Below are 18,506 nucleotides of genomic sequence, written 5' to 3' on the forward strand. Positions count from 1 at the left end.
CCCGTTTGGAGAGCTGCTGCCTTCGTCCATGTTTGATGAAAGCAGCAGCTCTCCAAATGGGGGTAGAAGTTCTTTTTTTTTTGTTGTTGACTGGAGTATAAGCCGAAGTGGAGTTTTTCAGCCCAAAAAGTGGGCTGAAAAATTCGGCTTATACTCAAGTATATACGGTACATTTATTTATTTGCTTGGCAATTTACATACATTTCACAGATCTTACTGTTGTTGCTGTTACTTCTGTTATTAAATCTTGGAATCAAATGAAATATCAGGTGGGAAAAATTGGAGGAATCAGTATGTGATAAAATTTAACAGGATATTTTTATTTGTTTTATATGCTAACAGACTCATTCAGATAAATGCAGGCTTATAACAATAACAAATCATATGTCCTTAGTGTTCTTCGACAATGTGAACATTCATGGAAGAAAGAAAATGATAAAACATCTACAGTAAACAGTATAACAGTAAAACACTCTTCATAAACCTACAATACTGTTATTCAAATTGATAACATTTAGTATATCAACCCTATAATAATTAAGTAGTCACATACAATTCATAGTCAAACATTGATAAGACATCATCCTGTTACCAAAAAATGCACTGTTTTCTGGAAGGCCATCATAGCTTGGCCTAGTTTGGTATTTATATAATAAATTATATCATCGCTCATCTCTCATATGTGACTCTGGACAGCTTACAATAAAATAAATGAAAACTAAAAACAATATAAAAAATAAAACATAGCAGATGGATTTGTAAAACAACCATTAACAATCAGGAGATGGGCTCTAACACATACCCAGGGCCCTAGGCTCAGGAGCTCACGTTTTCAGGGTCAGTTTGACCACTGGAGTAATGATGTTCCAGAGGACAGGTGTCATGGCAAAAAAGGCTCTGGAAGAGCCCACCAACTGACAAGACCTAGAGTATACGCTACCTGGCAGATTGGGTAGGTTGGGTAGAAACAACCAGAAATAGACTCGTTGATAAATATGAGATAAGTAACCTATTCCCAAGCCATAAACCTACCAGCACCTTGAATCTCATCTGGAACAAGTTGGTAGCCAATGCTAATAATATCCAAAGGGAAGCTTTCCTGTCAACAGCCAGTGTGGTGCCTTTAGTGTTATGTATGGGGATTAATAAAATACAAGCAGTGGCTCACTGTCACCATCAGGTGGCGCTGTACTGAGACAGAATTGGCTGATAAGCGCCCGGTGGGAAAATCACATAAAGGGATTGGCTACCTGTGTACCTAGCCAGGTGCATAAGGGGGTACAGGTAGCCCCTTTTGTCCAGTCTGTGCTTCCACTAATAAAGAGCTGTTATGCTGAACCCTTTGTCCATCGTATTGCCATGCGGTCAAGAACCCACTACACAATATTTAGCATAGTGAAATATATTTCTCAGATAGTACCTGAGGTTTTTCATTCCATACTAATGGAAGCTGGATGTCCTTCAAGGCAACTCCATGTGGTACTCTATACATGATGATGAAGCATGGGTTTCACATTCCAGCTAAGCCGTAGCTGGTGTGTGCCTGCAGAAGTTGGGCAATAGTCCTCTTGGCCATATCTTCCGCATATCTATCCAACAGTACCTATGTGATAAGGAGGAATTCCAAGTTGTGGACCTACCATGTCAAACATATTGTGGCTTCTCTCATGAAATGACATTAGGGCCAGCCAAAACCCTTCATGAACAATCAGTTTCATCTCATTCAGATACTAACAGACTTCACACTGGGGCAAAATTTCTGTAACATAACTGGTTTGTCCCATGATATGATTGTACAGTATATCATCAGCATAAACCCAGAATTGACAGATAACCTTCCTCAGTGCCTTTATGTAATTGTTAAGTAATAGGCAGAGGACTAAAGTCCACTACTCTCCACATGTGAGTGGTTATTGAGCCTACTTCCTTATAGTCATTGACTGAAAATGTCAGCTAACGGAGCAGAATGACTACTGTAGAACAGTGGTTCCAATGCCCAATTCATATAAGCAGTCAAGAATGGTTGATCATATAGAATGCTACTGGGAAATGGAGTAGGATTAGAAGGTGAATGCTGCCTTAGTCTAAGCTTTCCAGGTCTAAATTCTGGCTGAAAAAGACCAGATAATGTACTTCTAGGGGGCTTTGTAGATATATTCGTATTTTGTGCAAGTCCAGCCAGTAAAGCATGTTTAAATGAGCAATATGTGATTATTAAGCTGTATTAATAAGTGATAACCACACAACAATTAGTAAAATAGGGGAAAGGGTTTACCCATCTAGAAAGTATTTTTTTTATGAAGTATAACAACCAGTCTTAGTTGCCATCAAATCTACACAGGGTTGAGGTCAATAACTTAGATACTGTACATAAAATTAGATATGTCTAAAATGTAATAAATATATGTAAAAATGTTATCAGATTTAAAAATGTCTAATTTCTGGAAGTTTTTTTCCCCTGCTCCTTCATGAAGAACCCGAATTCATTGAGTGGAAGAATGATAGTGATTATGAGCATGATGAACAATGTAGTGAATCAAAAGGTAATGAAGTTCCTTTGGATATATTGGACCCAGATTCGTGCCCAAACAGCACTTTCAAAGTCGATAGAGAGAAGGAAGATGAACCCTCAAAGGTAAAAAAAAATGTTTAAGATGGTGGTCTTTTAAGAATGTTTGTTGCCAGACTAATACCCACTCTATTTGAAAGTAGATATTGTTGAATACAAAGTAATGCATTTGAATTTTGTTTTTTAAAATCAGCAACCACCAACTTCTTTGGCATCAAGGACTGGGTTTGTGGAAAATAGTTTTTCCAAGGATGGGGGTGGGGGGGATGGTTTCAGTTTTGCTCGCTTGCCTGCTGCTCACCTCCAGCTGTGCTGCCCAGTTCCTAACAGGTGACAGACCCGGACCGTTTTTAAATTGTAAGCCTTTCTTTTATTAAATGCATGGAGTCCTGAGACTTACAGCATGCAATGAGAAAGAAATGTTCTAATTAGTAATAAATAAGCATGGTTCACCAGTTTTGCTCTTTTAAACTTAATATTCTGGTTTGTAAAGGGTTTCCGTATTCTCCACTAGAGGGAGACAGGAACCATTTTTTGAAATGTTAATTTAGAAGAAAGTTGATAAAAGAATTTTATGTGCTTTATCCTGTACTGAAGTACTAAACGTACTTTTAAAAAATAGATTGTAAGAATCAAATGTTTGGTCAACTATCAGTAGGTAATAAATGCAGGATATCTGATAAATGTAACATCATTAATCCTAGATTAAGCAATATAAAAAAATAAAATAAAATAAATAAATATGAGCTCTTCAACATTAAAATGGAGAAATAATATTTAAAGATTAAAGAGACAGGGAGCATTATTATTACTATTAGTGTAATCTGATTTTGATTGGAACACTATTGCAAAATGCCAGCAGTGCTACTGAAAAGCAGCATTTTCTGGCCACAGTTCCTTGTTGTTCTCAAAAGTGGGAAATATCAGTTGTTTCTTCAGAGATGACCATACAGGTTTATTTGTGAGCCACTAGGATTTGTTTTGGATTGAGGTAAGGTAAAGATAAGTTTAATAAATAAAGTCGTGGATTCTAGTTCAAGTAAGCAATCTGGAGGTACAGTGAACTAAGCTTAATAAGGTTTAATGTGTTACGTGAACTGGGCCATAATGTTTTGTGAATCATGGTTTATGACTTTAGTGGCATGAGTGAGCCCATTTGGATGGAACAGTGCCTTCCACTCTTTTACCCTAAAAGTTCTCTTGGCCCCATCTTTTACCTTGTAGGAATGGCATGGTCATCCTAGCTGTCACCAAATATCTTCCATATCTGGCATTATAATTGCTGTAACGCATCTCTAAGTTAATTTTTAAATTTCACTGATCTTTAATCAAGATCAGAAGAAGCACTCATACTACAACCAATCAAAAAATAATAAAGTGGCCGCAAAGGAAGATCAGCTAAAAAGAAAAAATAATAAAAATGCTAAACATTTTGATATGTACTATCAATAGCAGTTATCTTAATTTTGATAACAGGTATCAGTCCTTTTCCCTATTAGGAAATTAATATAACATTTGTATTTAAAAATGTAAATGTAGAACAACCTATTTTAGCTTTAAATATTAAATGCAGGTAATTGGTTTTGGAAAAAAATAGATTACAAAGTCATTCCAGTCCAAAGCAACTGGAAATAAATGAAACAAGAAAAGAATCCTAGAATATGGAGTAAACACAAGAATTCTTGCAGACCACAAGATGGTGCTGACCTACTAAGAAAAAACTCTCCTTAAAGAGGTGAATTAATTAAAATTCCTTAATGATTGGTTTCCAGTTGACAGTAAATAAAATGCTTTAAATTATGCAGAGGAGTACAAATTATTTTACAAATTATTTTTAAATGAACACAGGAAAAACAAATATTAAACTTAGCAGTTTCCAGACTTTCCTTCTCATTTAATCCACCTAAACTTCTCTTCTGTTTTTGGGAAGTTTAGGCTAGGCAAGAAAAAAGTAAATTCACAGGTACAGGTAGTCCTTGACTTACAACCACAATTGAGCCCAAAATTTCTATTGTTAAGTAAGACATTTCTTAAGTGAATTTTGTCCCATTTTATGACATTTCTTACCACAGTTGTTAAGTGATTCGCTACAGCTGTTAAGTTAGTAACCCTGTTGTTAAGTGAATCTGGCTTCCCCATTAACTTTCAGAAAGTCATAAAAGGTGATCACAGGGCACCGGGACCCAGCAACAGTCATAAATATGAACCAATTGCCAAGCATCTGAATTTGATCATGTGACCATGGAGATGCTGCAAAGATTGTAATTGTGAAAACTAGACATATGTCACTTTTTAAGTTGCTGTTGTAACTTTTAGTGGTCATTAAATGAACTGTTGTAAGTCAAGGACTACTTGTATAGAATAGGTGGTACCTGGTTCAACAGCAGTATGTGAGAGGATCTAGATGTCCTAGTGGACAATCTCTTGAGTATGAGTCAGCAGTGTGTCGCAGCTGCCAAAAAAGCCAATACAGTTATAGGCAGCATCAACAGAGAGATAGTATCAAGATCACGTGATGTGATAATACTGCTTTATGTTGCATTGATAAGACCGCACTTGGAATATTGTGTCTAGTTGTAGTCACTGGTACAAAAAAAGATTTTGAGATTCTAGAAAGAGTGCGGAGAAGATGATTCAGAGGTCTAAAGTCTAAATCAGGGCTTTTCAACCAGTGGTACGGGTACCGTCTGTGGTACATTGGCACCTGGCAGGCGGTACGCGACCATCATAGAAAAGTGGTAGCGGGGGAGGGGAATGAGCTGAACCGGTGGCAGCACTGCACAAGCCTGAGCGAGAGATGGCTGGAGCTGCAGGGCTGTCAGGGCTCAGCAAAAGCACCAGGATCAGCGCTTCTTCGGGGCTGTCAGGGCTCAGTGATGATCCTGGCACTTCTGCTGAGCCCAGAAGAAGCACCAATCTGATGGAATGCAGCATCTCCAGGGTCTTGTGATTTATATTCAGATGCTTGGCAACTGATTCATATTTATGACGGTCACAGTGTCCCAGGGTCATGTGAAGTGACCAAAACCTGCTGCAACCACCCAGCAGACGGGGGGAATAAAAACCAAACACCCCCCACCCCACCCCCACTGCCAATCCTCAACAGAAATGCTCACAACAATGAAAATCTCGGACGGGAGGAAGAGCATCACCAGGCAGGCAGGCAGGTGTCTTGCTCGGCTGTGGCTTGGGGGGCACTTTTTTCAGTGCCATTGTAACTTTGAACAGTCTCTAAGCAAACTGTTGTAAGTCTACAGGACTACCTGTACTTCATCACTTTTTTCCTTTTTTGGTCAAGTTTTTGACACCTTGCTAGGCGACTGGTGGTACTCGGATGTTGCCATATCCTAAAAGTGGTAGAGTGGGTGAAAAGGTTGAAAAGCCCTGGTCTAAATCATACGATGAACGGTTGCAGGAACTAAGTATATCTAGCAAAGGGAAGGACTAGGGGTGAAATGACATGATAACAGTCTTCCAATACTTGAGGGCTATCATAGAGAAAAAGGTTGACTTATTCTCCAAAGTCCTGAGGGCAGGACAAGAAGTAACGGATGGAAGTTTATTAAAGAGAGATCCAATCTAGAATTAAGAAGAAATTTCCTGACAGAGTGGACAGTCAATAGCGGAACAGCTTACCTCTGGAAGTTGTGGGTACTCTACCGCTGGAGGTTTTCAAGAAAAGATTAGGCAGCCGTTTGTCTGGAATGGTGTAGGGTCTCCTGCTTGATCATGGGGTTGGATTAGAAGACTTCCTAGGTCTTTTCCAACTCTTTTATTCTGTTAGATATGCTTCAAACAGCAATATGAGGAATCTAGTTTACATCCTTAGTTGTGATTATTTTTATTTTTCAAGTGCAGAAAAATGAATGTAGAGTGAAAGCTGATATTATTGCTACAGGTTGTCATATATGATTAAATACGCATAGGTGTTGAAGCTACATAAGTGTACAAGTCTCATCTGTTTGTTGTATAAGTAATGGTTTACTAACTTTTCTAACACCATGTTCAGACAATAATACCGCAATATGTTCCTATAGAATTGTACATTGTGGCACTACATAGATTGGTGGTCTCCCTCCAATTTTCTTTTTACTCCTTGCTTCATGCATGCCAAAAGGTATAGTTTTCTTTTTTGACTGAACAATAAAATTATGTTTCATGCATTGTAAATAAACCAGGATATGAAGTAACTTTAAACCATAACATACATATTTTTTATTTTTTATTTTAATTCCATTTATATCCCGCCCTTCTCCGAAGACTCAGGGCGGCTTACAAGCTTAGCAGTAGCCTTCATTCTATGTATATGCCTGCTTATTAGGGCTTTCACACACCCCCCCCCTAAGCGGCATTATTACAAAGTCAGCTTAATTGCCCCCAACAATCTGGGTCCTCATTTTACCTACCTCGGAAGGATGGAAGGCTGAGTCAACCTTGAGCCTGGTGGGATGCGAACCTGCACTAATTGCAGGCAGCTGGTGTTACTTAAGGAGGCATTAGCCCACTGCTCCACCAAGGCTCTTTATCAATGTATCTTGGAGCCAAAATTAAATCTGGCTTGAACCTAATTGAACATTCAGGTGTTAACATAAGATTTAAATACACAAACCTTTAGATTTTGTGAGATTGTTTCATTTTTGTTCCTGATTGGCTCTTGCCATCTTTGCCCTCTTTTATTTTATGTTTGTGTCCTATTATATTTTTAATGTTATTACTTTTGAATTGCACATAAATTGTTGGTAGTCAGGTGGAATACAACTTAATACAACTTATCTTTTCACATCAATGTAAAGTCACAGTTGCCAGTTCTTTAGATGATGTTCTTATGCATTGAGTTTTTCCCAAGAACCAAGGATGTTGTAATGTATTGACATAGCATATGTTTGAATCCAACAGTGTGGCCTCTTGTAGTTGACAGATGGAAATGTCAATTGCAGAATTTCTAAGTGCTGTCCAACATTTTTTGCCATGGCACCCAGTGCTCCAATCACCACTGGGACCACCAAGGCTGATATATGCCATAATCGTTCAATATTGATTTTCAGGTCTTGATACTTTGTGATATTCTTCAATTCTTTATCTTCTACTAGCCCTTGGTATTGTTGCATCAATTATCCAAACTCCTTTTTTTCAACCACATTTATATCTGGTACGTTATGAGCCAAGGCTTTATTAAAGCGTATTAATATTTTTTTTCTTAATAAATTACTGCTCATTTTTTACTACTTTTTCAACTCTATGTTCCCACCAATTTTTCATTACTGGTACATGATAATTTTACAGGTGTTCCAGTGAATCATTTGGCAATTATATTATATCATTGTTTATAATCAGTTTGTGCAATCTTCCTGCCCAAGATGAATATAAAATCTATTCTTCTGCTTCTTTTCACAGTTAGCACTTTGAATAATTTGATGATTTTTTCAGTTCTGGCCTTGATTGCCTTAGTTAAAATAGCTTGCTTTTGCACAGCCAAAATCAAGCCTTCATTTCTTTTTTTAAGATTTTCTTGTTGTAAGCCATTGGCAGGCTTTATCTTTACCACCTTCCCCTCAATCTTTTGTAGAAATTGACCATGTAATGTTTTTCCTTGCCAGCATTCTGTTCTTGACTTTATTACATTGTTTCAATGTTCATGTTTTCTTTCATGCACATTCTGTAAGTTCCATTTTTTAAACTTGTATCAATGTTTATTATTATTAATATAAGAAGTAATTATTTCAGAATTCTTGGCTTCATATTTCTATCCATATCTTGATTTACTAAGACAAGCTGCTATTGTGTAAACATGGCAATTGATTTTACCAGAGTGATACTGCATTAAAATAAAGGAGAAGGAATTAGAGGTATAATGCAAACAATTTAGTTTTATGGCAATGGGGCTGAGTTGTCTACTGCAGTGTTTTTCAACCTTTTTTGGGCAAAGGCACACTTGTTTCATGAAAAAAATCACGAGGCACTCCACCATTAGAAAATGTTAAAAAATTTAACTCTGTGCCTATATTGACTATATATAAAGTAATTCTCTTGAATAGGAATCAAATAAACACAAAGAAAGTATTTTATAATTACTTTTCAATTTTTCCCACGGCACACCAGGCAACATCTCGTGGCACACTAGTGTGCCGCGGAACAGTGGTTGAAAAACACTGGTCTACTGGGCCACTCTTAATAAATGGCTTTGCTACTTTGGTTACAGAGCTAGGCTTGTAAGATAAAATTGTACGAGAACTTTTATCACAAAAATAACTTTGAAATATTGACAGTTCTATTTTGTAATTGTTGCTTGCTGTGTAACTGTTTTGATTCCTTTTTAAAAACAATGAAAATACAATACTCTTGACAATATTTTAATGCAAAATACTAAAGAACTCACAGCTGTTTTCTGAGTTAATCTGCTAATTATCCTCAAGATGATATGCTATTTGTATAGCCTATTAAACAACTTGAATTTTAAATATTTTCAGTCCAGAGGATTATACTGTTAGATTGTTTGTCCTGATACCATTCCAGGTCCTAGTTTTTTTCTACTCATCCTAAATGTTAGTTTATTATATTTTTAATGATGGGTGTCAGAACATTTAACCTAGTTAATCTGTAACTGGACTCTGTAGCCCACCAAGTTTATAATCTATAGTTGAAGTTAACTTGATATAAAGAAGACATAATTAAACTTTACTACAGTTTAATATTCTGACATATTAAGCAGTGCTTAATCAAAATATAATAAACATTCTTGATCTTCTCATGGTGTACTATTGAAGATGGCTCTGCACATTAAAGAATAATACTGTGCTTATTCCCATTGGGTTAAACAATAACGTTTAATAAAATTCAGTCCCGTACATAGAAAGCAAAAGTAATTGAACCAAATGCTGCAAAAAATCAATTTTTAATAGCCAGAGTACAGAAATCTAATTGCTGCTATGAACAAGGACAGAAAAAATGTAGCCCAGCATCGAATTGGTCCCATCCCGTTCATCTTAGAGGCACTATTTAAGGTGCTTCCATGTTGAAAGGATTAGCTGGTAACATCACCATTGCCCAGGGGACATTGGGGTGGGTGGGTGTCCTTTCATGTCCCTGTCGAGTTGCTGGAGCAAATGACGGACATTCATTCAAATGATGAAAGAAGGACAAAAAAAATAAAATAGTTCAACATCAAATTAGAGATAATTGGGGGAAAAATGGTCTGTTAGATATAGAGTAACTGGAATGCCTGAGTCACCTTCTTGTTGTTTTTATTTTGTTCTTTGACCTGCAGGCATCATTGCAGCAATACACCTTGCTATATTTTTTTTGCTTTCTACTCAGCTATTTCCCAGGAAATCAGGAGGATCTTCTTTTGTCCTTCACTTGGTCAGTTTGATAATGGAGCTTCGTGCACGAATGAAGCTTCGCACACCAGCACAAGCGCCCTCTGCTCAAGTGCCCTCCACTCACATGAGGGGAGCTTCACACTTGAGTGCAAGCACCCTCCACTCATGCGCAAAGCTCCATTTGCCCAAATGGAGGGTGCACATGCCACGTGCACAAATGGAGCTGGGTGCACGCGTTCGCACACCTGTCACTCACCTGATGCCCTTGCGCAGGGCCAGGCTACCAAGCTGGAAAGGTTGGGGACTGCTGGAATAGCTCATCTGCTTATTATGTAAGATGCGATGACTTCAGAGTAATAACATTTAGCATCCGAACATTTAGAAAATTAGTTGTTTGTATTTGTGTGTGTGTGTGTGTGCGTGTGTGTGTGTGTGGTTCCATGTAGTTGTATGTATTTTTTAAAAGATGTTTTTACTTTATTTCTCTCTCCTACTGAAATTATGTTTGTCTGTTCCTTCTATTGTGTAATATAAAATGCAGTTGTTTTAAGAGGCACTAGCACTATTGTTTAATATGGAATCTGTGTCAGACTGATGACGTAATGCCTGATGGCAGATAACATGTCTGTGTTCATATGTAAAATACGTTTTACTCATACCTGTGGATAATGATGACACACTGGAGGTGTATATATGGCTTACTAGAATTTTGAACAAATACAACAGTTCCATTAGCAGAAGATTATGTCAAAGCTTTTCTTCCAGGTTAGCTTGTTGTTTCTGGAGTATTTTGTGTGGAGCAGGGAGAGCCATATAACGCAATTCAATTTAGGAATGATGTATTTCATTCTATTGCATCCAGGGTGGGTAATAATCGATGATTTTTTTTTAAATGGATTTTTTATTTTTTATCAAATTTATTTTAATAAAATGCTTTTGGAGCAAAAATCTATCTAAATATAGTTTTCTATTTAATATTCATTAATAATTTAGTTTATTCAGCATGAAATGGAGCTTAGCTATATAGCATGAGGCTGTATATTCTGCAATATTTACATTTTTGGTAAACTCATTCAATGAATCTAAGCTCTGCAAGCTGAGATATGGACTGGCACTGATGCATTCACACAATTTCACAGTAACCATGAGATAAATCATAAAACAAAGTTCAGGAATATTCCTTTATCCCATTGTTTTGCAAATCTATGTACACTACAAACTGTATGATTGTTTGAAGAGAGATGCATCTGTACCAGGCTCTAAGTGTTTTCATTAAATAAAAGAATTTGAGTAGTTCCAACTATGTGTGATTAACCTATTAACCTAAAATGGCTTCTGATATCACTGTTTTACTAACCTGACAGCTGCTTATTCTGAATAGGAAACCTTCATTTTGTTTGCAAATAATAATATTAAAGATTCTAACTACCAGCAAGAATGAGTCCTTACATTTAAAGAGCACCTGTCATTTCCGATCCATCATGGCAGTGCCTGTTAGCAGGCAACCACTCACCTGCTGCCCGCCACGTCCTTCACCTTGTTGTGTCATTGCCGCATTACCAGCCGTCCCATTAAAGTGAATGGGACTGTCGGTGAGTCAACAGCGGGTCAGAGGAGGAGCCATTGCGGGACAGAGATGGCGATTGCTCTTTAAAAATTATGATTTAAATCGAGTTGATTTAAATCGAGCCTTTTTACTAGTGATTTAAATCATTATTTAAATTGTGATTTAAATCGACTTGATTTAAATCAAATCCACCCTGACCACATCATTTTGCTATATGTGCAAACAAGGCTTTATTACAGCGTAATAGATTGAAAACAGTATGTTTGTCACAAATTGTGCTGCTAATTGATTTAAAATTCCTATTAGAATTTAACAATCCATTGTTTCTACTTTGCTGAACCTGAAGATTTCAAACAACTATGAAAGTTTTCATTTTTTTCTCAAATGTTTTATATTACGTAAGAAAATAAAAAATGCTCTTGAATTAAGTTCAAATCCTCCTGTCTATGTGCCCATATCACTATCTCTTTCTTGCCAGTTCTGTGGAATAGTTTACCATTGCCTTCTTCCCTGATTCTTTGATTTTCTAATTTAGCTGTTGAATTCCCCGGGTGATCTATCCACAGAGGCTTGACTCTTTTTAGCTTCCTTGCTGATACCTGCTGGGATTAAAACAAATACGGTAATAAAAGAACTGAAATGCAACAATTCTGTAATTTTAGGTACTGTGGATATTAAAAAGTCTGACACAACTGTTAAAATGCCAGGTTTTTGAGATGTAAAAAAATCAGACCAAGATGAATCACTTCAGAATTTTTTTTCACCTTTAGCATAACATACCGGTATATGCTATACAGTTGATTGAAAAATAAACAGAAATCCTTCAGAGGGAAAAATAAAAGTAAAAAACTTACAATAATGTGATTGCATAAGTGCGCACATCCTATTATAAGTAGGGATATGGCTGTGTTCATAACTAGCCAATTACATTCAAACCGATGGTAAATAATAGTCATCAGGTAAAGTGACTCTGATCAAGCCCATATAAAGTTTAGCTTTTCTGACATTTACTCAGTTGCCTTTTACAGTAAAAGCCAAAGCCTGCAAAGGCTTACAAAAAAAATCAAAGGGATCTCATTATTATATCAGTCAGGAGTAGGGTACAAAAAAAAATTCCAAGGCCTTGAATATACCATGGAACACAGTGAAGACTCATCATCAACAAGTGGAGAAAATATGACAGAAGAATAACATTACCAAGAACTGGATGAAAGAATAAGAAGAAAACCGATCTGAGAGACTGCAAGACGCCTACAGAAACATTAAAGGAGTCCCAGGACTTTCTGGCAACTACTGGTTGTGTACTGCCTATGACACAATCTCCTGTATTTTTCATATTTCTGGGCTGTGGGGTAGGATGGCAAGACAGAAGCCTTTTCTTACAAAGAAAACATCCAAGCCTTGGTACAGTTTCCAAAACCTACATCAAGTCTGACAAAAGCATGTTGGAAAATATGTTATGGTCTGATGAGACCAAGGCTGAACTTTTTGGCCATAGTTCCAAAAATATATATTTTGTGCAAAACCAACACTAAGCATCACCAGAAGTATACCATACCCGTACGAAGGATGGTGATGGCAGCATTATATATTTTTTTTGGTGGGGGGGGCTGCTTTTCTTCCTGCTGGAACTAGGGCTTTAGTCAAGGTGAAGGGAATTATGAACAGTTCCAAATATCAGTTAATTTTGGCACAAAGCCTTCACGCCTCTGCTAAAATGCTGAAGATGAAGAGGACTTTTACCTTTCAACAGGACAATGATCCAAAGCATATGTCCAAATCAACAAACGAATGGTTTCACCAGAAGAAGGTCAAAGTTTTGGAATGGCCCAATCAGAGCCCAAATCTGAATCCAATTGAAAATCTGTGGGATGACCCGAAGAGGGCTGTGCACAGGAGATGCCCTTACAATCTGACAGATCTGGAGGGCTTTTGCAAGGAAGAGTGGTCAAAGATTCCTAGGACAAAATGTGGCATGCTTATAGGTTCCTATCTCAAAAGACTGAGTGGTGTCATAAATTCAAAAGGTGCTTCAATGAAGTATTAGTTTAAGGGTGTGCACATTTATGCAACCATGTTGTTGTTATTTTTTATTTTTCCTCTGAAAGATTGTTTTATTTTGTTTTTATGCCTGGTAAGATAAGAGACGGTATAGTATAGTCTGTAGCTGGAGGCTCAGGAGACCCACCCTTATTTCTCAGAGAGTAAAGAAGTCAGGGGAGAATTGTACTTCCAGACTTGTAAGATTTTGTTAGTATAGTCTTACAATAAAGTAGAATTAGATCATCTGGTTGTGTTTCCTGTCTGGCCTACCTGGTAAGGTAGAGAATTTATTGTATCATTGTTCTGATCAAGTATTTTTTTGTTGTTGTTTTTAATGCATGTTGTATGGAGTGGAGAACTCACATATACTTAAAAGTATTTAAATTAAAAAGAAAAAAAGAAATACTGCATTTTCCACTAGTTTCCAGTCATCTCATAGCTTGCAAGATTCCTGCTGTAGACCACATATATTCACCATATTTTTCTGTCTATAAGATGTTATTTTTTCCTGCAAACACCCTGTTCAAAAATCAGGTGAGTCTTATACAAGTGCAGCATCTTATACACAGAAAAATAATGGTAATCTCTGCAGCCCAGGGCATGCCTGTGTGTGTTGCCATGCCGCCTGGTGCAGGTGTCAAGCCCCTGTGGGCTTGCCACTAACGGGAGGGGGGAGGGTGCAAGATCGCCGGTTGAACTTCTGGATTTGCCGGCTCAGCTGTTCTATGCTCCGCCAAACAGCTGATCGGTGCAGAGAAACTCGCATGCCAAAGCATCTTATACAAGGATGCGTCTTATAGACAGAAAAATACGGTAAATTGATTCTCATTTTGCAGTTATCTTTGATTGTAGCTCTATTTTTATCATTTTAGAAATATTTATCTTACAGTTTTAATGCTTTTAATGCTGTAAACTGCCCAGAGTTACTTTGAAACGAGATGGGCAAACAAACAAACAAATCTATATTCATTTAGAAAGTATTTCAAAAATAAATATTTCTTATATTTCAAATGTTTACTACTAATATGAGTGTATAAATGAGAAGTTCTGCTATGTGGCCATAAAATCCTGAAATTATAAATTAATAAATAAAATATCCTCGATATTATTGTTACTCTAATCCGATTTTTATTAGAATTCCAAGATCTACCACTTGGTGCCTAGTACAGGTGAAACTCAAAAAATTAGAATATCATGCAAAAGTTCATTTATTTCTGTAATGCAACTTAAAAGGGTAAACTAATATATGAGATAGACTCATTACATGCAAAGCAAGATAGTTCAAGCCGTGATTTGTCATAATTGTGATGATTATGGCGTACAGCTCATGAAAACCCCAAATCCACAATCTCAGAAAATTAGAATATTACATGCAATCAATAAAACAAGGAGTGTACATAGAACAATATCGGACCTCTGAAAAGTATAAGCATGCATATGTACTCAGTACTTGGTTTGGGCCCCTTTTGCAGCAATTACTGCCTCAATGCGGCGTGGCATGGAAGCTATCAGCCTGTGGCACTGCTGAGGTGTTATGGAAGACCAGGATGCTTCAATAGCGGCCTTCAGCTCTTCTGCATTGTTCGGTCTCATGTCTCTCATCTTTCTCTTGGCAATGCCCCATAGATTCTCTATGGGGTTCAGGTCAGGCGAGTTTGCTGGCCAATCAAGCACAGTAATCCCACGGTCATTGAACCAGGTTTTGGTGCTTTTGGCAGTGTGGGCAGGTGCCAAGTCCTGCTGGAAAATGAAGTCAGCATCCCCATAAAGCTCATCTGCGGAAGGAAGCATGAAGTGCTCCAAAATCTCCTGGTAGACGGCTGCGTTGACTCTGGACTTAATGAAGCACAGTGGACCAACACCAGCAGATGACACGGCTCCCCAAATCAACACAGACTGTGGAAACTTCACCCTGGACTTCAAGCATCTTGCACTGTGTGCCTCTCCATTCTTCCTCCAGACTCTGGGTCCTTGGTTTCCAAATGAGATGCAAAAGTTGCTCTCATCAGAAAAGAGGACTTTGGACCACTGAGCAACAGACCAGGTCTGTTTTTCTTTAGCCCAGGTAAGATGCTTCTGATGTTGTTTGTTGTTCAGAAGCGGCTTGACAAGAGGAATACGACATTTGAAGCCCATGTCCAGGATCCGTCTGTGTGTGGTGGCTCTTGATGCACTGACTCCAGCCTCAGTCCACTCCTTGTGAAAGTCCCCAACACTTTTGAATGGCCTTTTCCTGACAATCCTCTCCAGGCTGCGGTCATCCCTGTTGCTTGTGCACCTTTTTCTTCCACACTTTCCCCTTCCACATAACTTTCTATTAATGTGCTTTGATACAGCACTTTGGGAACATCCAACTTCTTTTGCAATTACCTTTTGAGGCTTTCCCTCCTTATGGAGGGTGTCAATGATGGTTTTCTGCACAACTGTCAGGTCAGCAGTCTTCCCCATGATTGTGATTCCTACTGAACCAGACTGAGAGACCATTTAAAGGCTCAGGAACCCTTTGCAGGTGTTATGGCTTAATTAGCTGATTAGAGTGGGACACTTTGAGCCTAGAATATTGCACCTTTTCACAATATTCTAATTTTCTGAGATTGTGGATTTGGGGTTTTCATGAGCTGTAAGCCATAATCATCACAATTATGACAAATCACGGCTTGGAACTATCTTGCTTTGCATGTAAATGAGTCTATCTCATATATTAGTTTCCCCTTTTAAGTTGCATTACTGAAATAAATGAACTTTTGCGCGATATTCTAATTTTTTGAGTTTCACCTGTATAGGAGACATGCTGTTAGTATGGAAAAACTATGCTGTTAGTATGGAAAAACTATGAGCCTCTAAAGGTTTTGATTTCTTTATATATATATATCCCAAAGCTTTCTTCATTTCATTAAACTCCTTGCTTAATTACTATAAAATATCAGATTATCAGTAAATTCAGGTGTACCTTCTGATTAACCTTATAACCTGCTAAAAAGCCCTTTTGTGGAGTGATGGATATACTGTTTAATAAGCTTTAAATATGTGTGCATCAGGACAGCATGTTTTCGCAATTGATGGCATTGTGTAGACCCATCTTTGCCATGAAGGAGATTGTGTGTGTGTGTGTGTGTGTGTGTGTGTGTGTGTGTGTACACATACACATATTGGATCAGGTTTTTTCCTTTCCCATTAGATAGTTTTTAATCAAATATATGACTTCTGTAGTGTTTGCTAGCTCTTGGCATTTTTAGAGAGATTGAGATTCCAGCAATCTGGTCACTTCAGGCCTGTGTATCTGTTTTCTTTCCATTTTTTTAGATAGATAATGTTCTTTTCTCAGATGTATATCTGTATAATTTTACGCCTGCTTTATTTCACAAGGGAATAGCCTGCTACATATTTGTGCTTTTGTTCATGCTGCTGCTGGCCTTTGAATAGAGGGAATATAGCCAAGCAGCATATGATAAAGAGGGGCCAGTGTGGTAAAACTGTGCTATTACTGGTTAGTATGGAGGGTGGAACAAGCTGGAGCAAGGAGAAAAAGACAAACAATTGTTTGCATTCCATTGATATCTGTACTGCATTGGGAGCACTCACTTGTTATAATGAATCCCTCTAATGCAAAAAAAGTTTGAATTTATCCCAAGCATAACAACTATAGAACCTTGCCCAATTATAATACTGAGAAAATCAAGAGTAGCATACATTTGTGCCAAGCCACTTTCCTGTGGAATGACATACTGATTCATGCATCTCACAATCATACTGTACTTTGCTTAACTGTGTTGCTGAATAAACCATAATTGGTTTTATATCATGGTTCATATATCACAGTTGAGCTTACATTGCATGATAAGCGAAAACCAAATAAATTATATTATTTTGTGAATCCAATTTTTTCCCAGTTGTGTGACTGCATTTACTTGCTATTCTGTGATATAATTTTAATGTATTTTAAATTATTTTAATTATTTTAGAATTTCAGAATTGTAAGTTGCCCAGAGTTGGGTGGCTATAGAACATGGGTGTCAAACTTGATTGCGTCATGGGATGTATTGTGACATATTGTGATGTTTTTTGCCTTTGCGGAACTGGGGTGGGTGTGGCCTGCACGTGATGCACCCGGCCCACGGGGCACCAGTTTGACACCCCTGCTATAGAAATTGAATAAAATTAATAAAATTAATTAAATAATATTGTTTGTTTGGTTTTGTTTTAGTACAATGTGCAGACCCAGCTGTTGTATTTTATAAATAAATCATGGATTATGGTTTAGATCATTTTGTGTTAACCCAGCCAGTAGTGATTTATTCAACAAACCATGGTTAATAAAATTGTGAATTAGCATTATATACAAATTTAACATGTGCCTTCTGTCATTTTTTCATGTAATTGTTCATATTATATTGTGGGGAGATGTTCTAGACTTTAACCAAGGCACAGTAACAGATTAAGCAGCTAAGGTTGTGCACTTTGAATATGATCCAGGAGTGTTTTGGATCACATATTTTTACAGCATCTGTTTGCTATTCACATGGCTTTCAACTGAGCATGAAAAAAGAAGTCTCTGTTTTGACATTACATGAGGATGATGTTGATTTCCTGGTAAGTGTCAAAAACTGGGCTTAATTGAAAAGCAAAATAGGAATTTCATATATCCTGATGTCTTAGATGAAACCTAAAAGAAAATCACTGTAACTTTGAAACAAATAATCACCAGTATGGCTTTTTAATCTCAGCTAAAAACGATCAATCTTTTCTTGAGAAGGACATAGGTTGAGAGCCATGTTTTTTGTGTTATCTCTGAACAGATATAGGAGGGTCATAAAACAAATACCTTCTTCATCCATAACCTGCCAGTCATATTTACAATTCCTTACTTATCAGAACATTCCAAGCAAATAGTTTTTGTGAATAATGAGAGCTTTCTAACTAAGCTTGTAAAGACTTGTTTTTTTAAAAAAAAAATCTTATGTACTTGGGTTTACAGAACTGATACATAAACTGTACTTGGATCTAGCTA

The 18,506-nt window shown here is 37.3% G+C and overlaps 1 protein-coding gene across 1 annotated transcript in view; it reads left to right on the top strand.

Annotated features, from left to right (window-relative positions):
• SPIDR (scaffold protein involved in DNA repair) overlaps positions 1-18,506 on the top strand; it is a gene marked incomplete at its 5' end in the record, with an annotated part of 204,368 nt that overhangs the window by 10,810 nt on the left and 175,052 nt on the right. The window contains one exon of the mRNA XM_081325597.1: positions 2,475-2,635. Coding sequence (XP_081181723.1) covers positions 2,475-2,635 — 161 coding nt within the window. The remainder of the gene's footprint in view (positions 1-2,474; positions 2,636-18,506) is intronic.

The sequence above is a fragment of the Vipera berus genome (assembly GCF_964194415.1).
Source record: "Vipera berus genome assembly, chromosome: 3".
In the NCBI taxonomy this organism is placed as follows: domain Eukaryota; kingdom Metazoa; phylum Chordata; class Lepidosauria; order Squamata; family Viperidae; genus Vipera; species Vipera berus.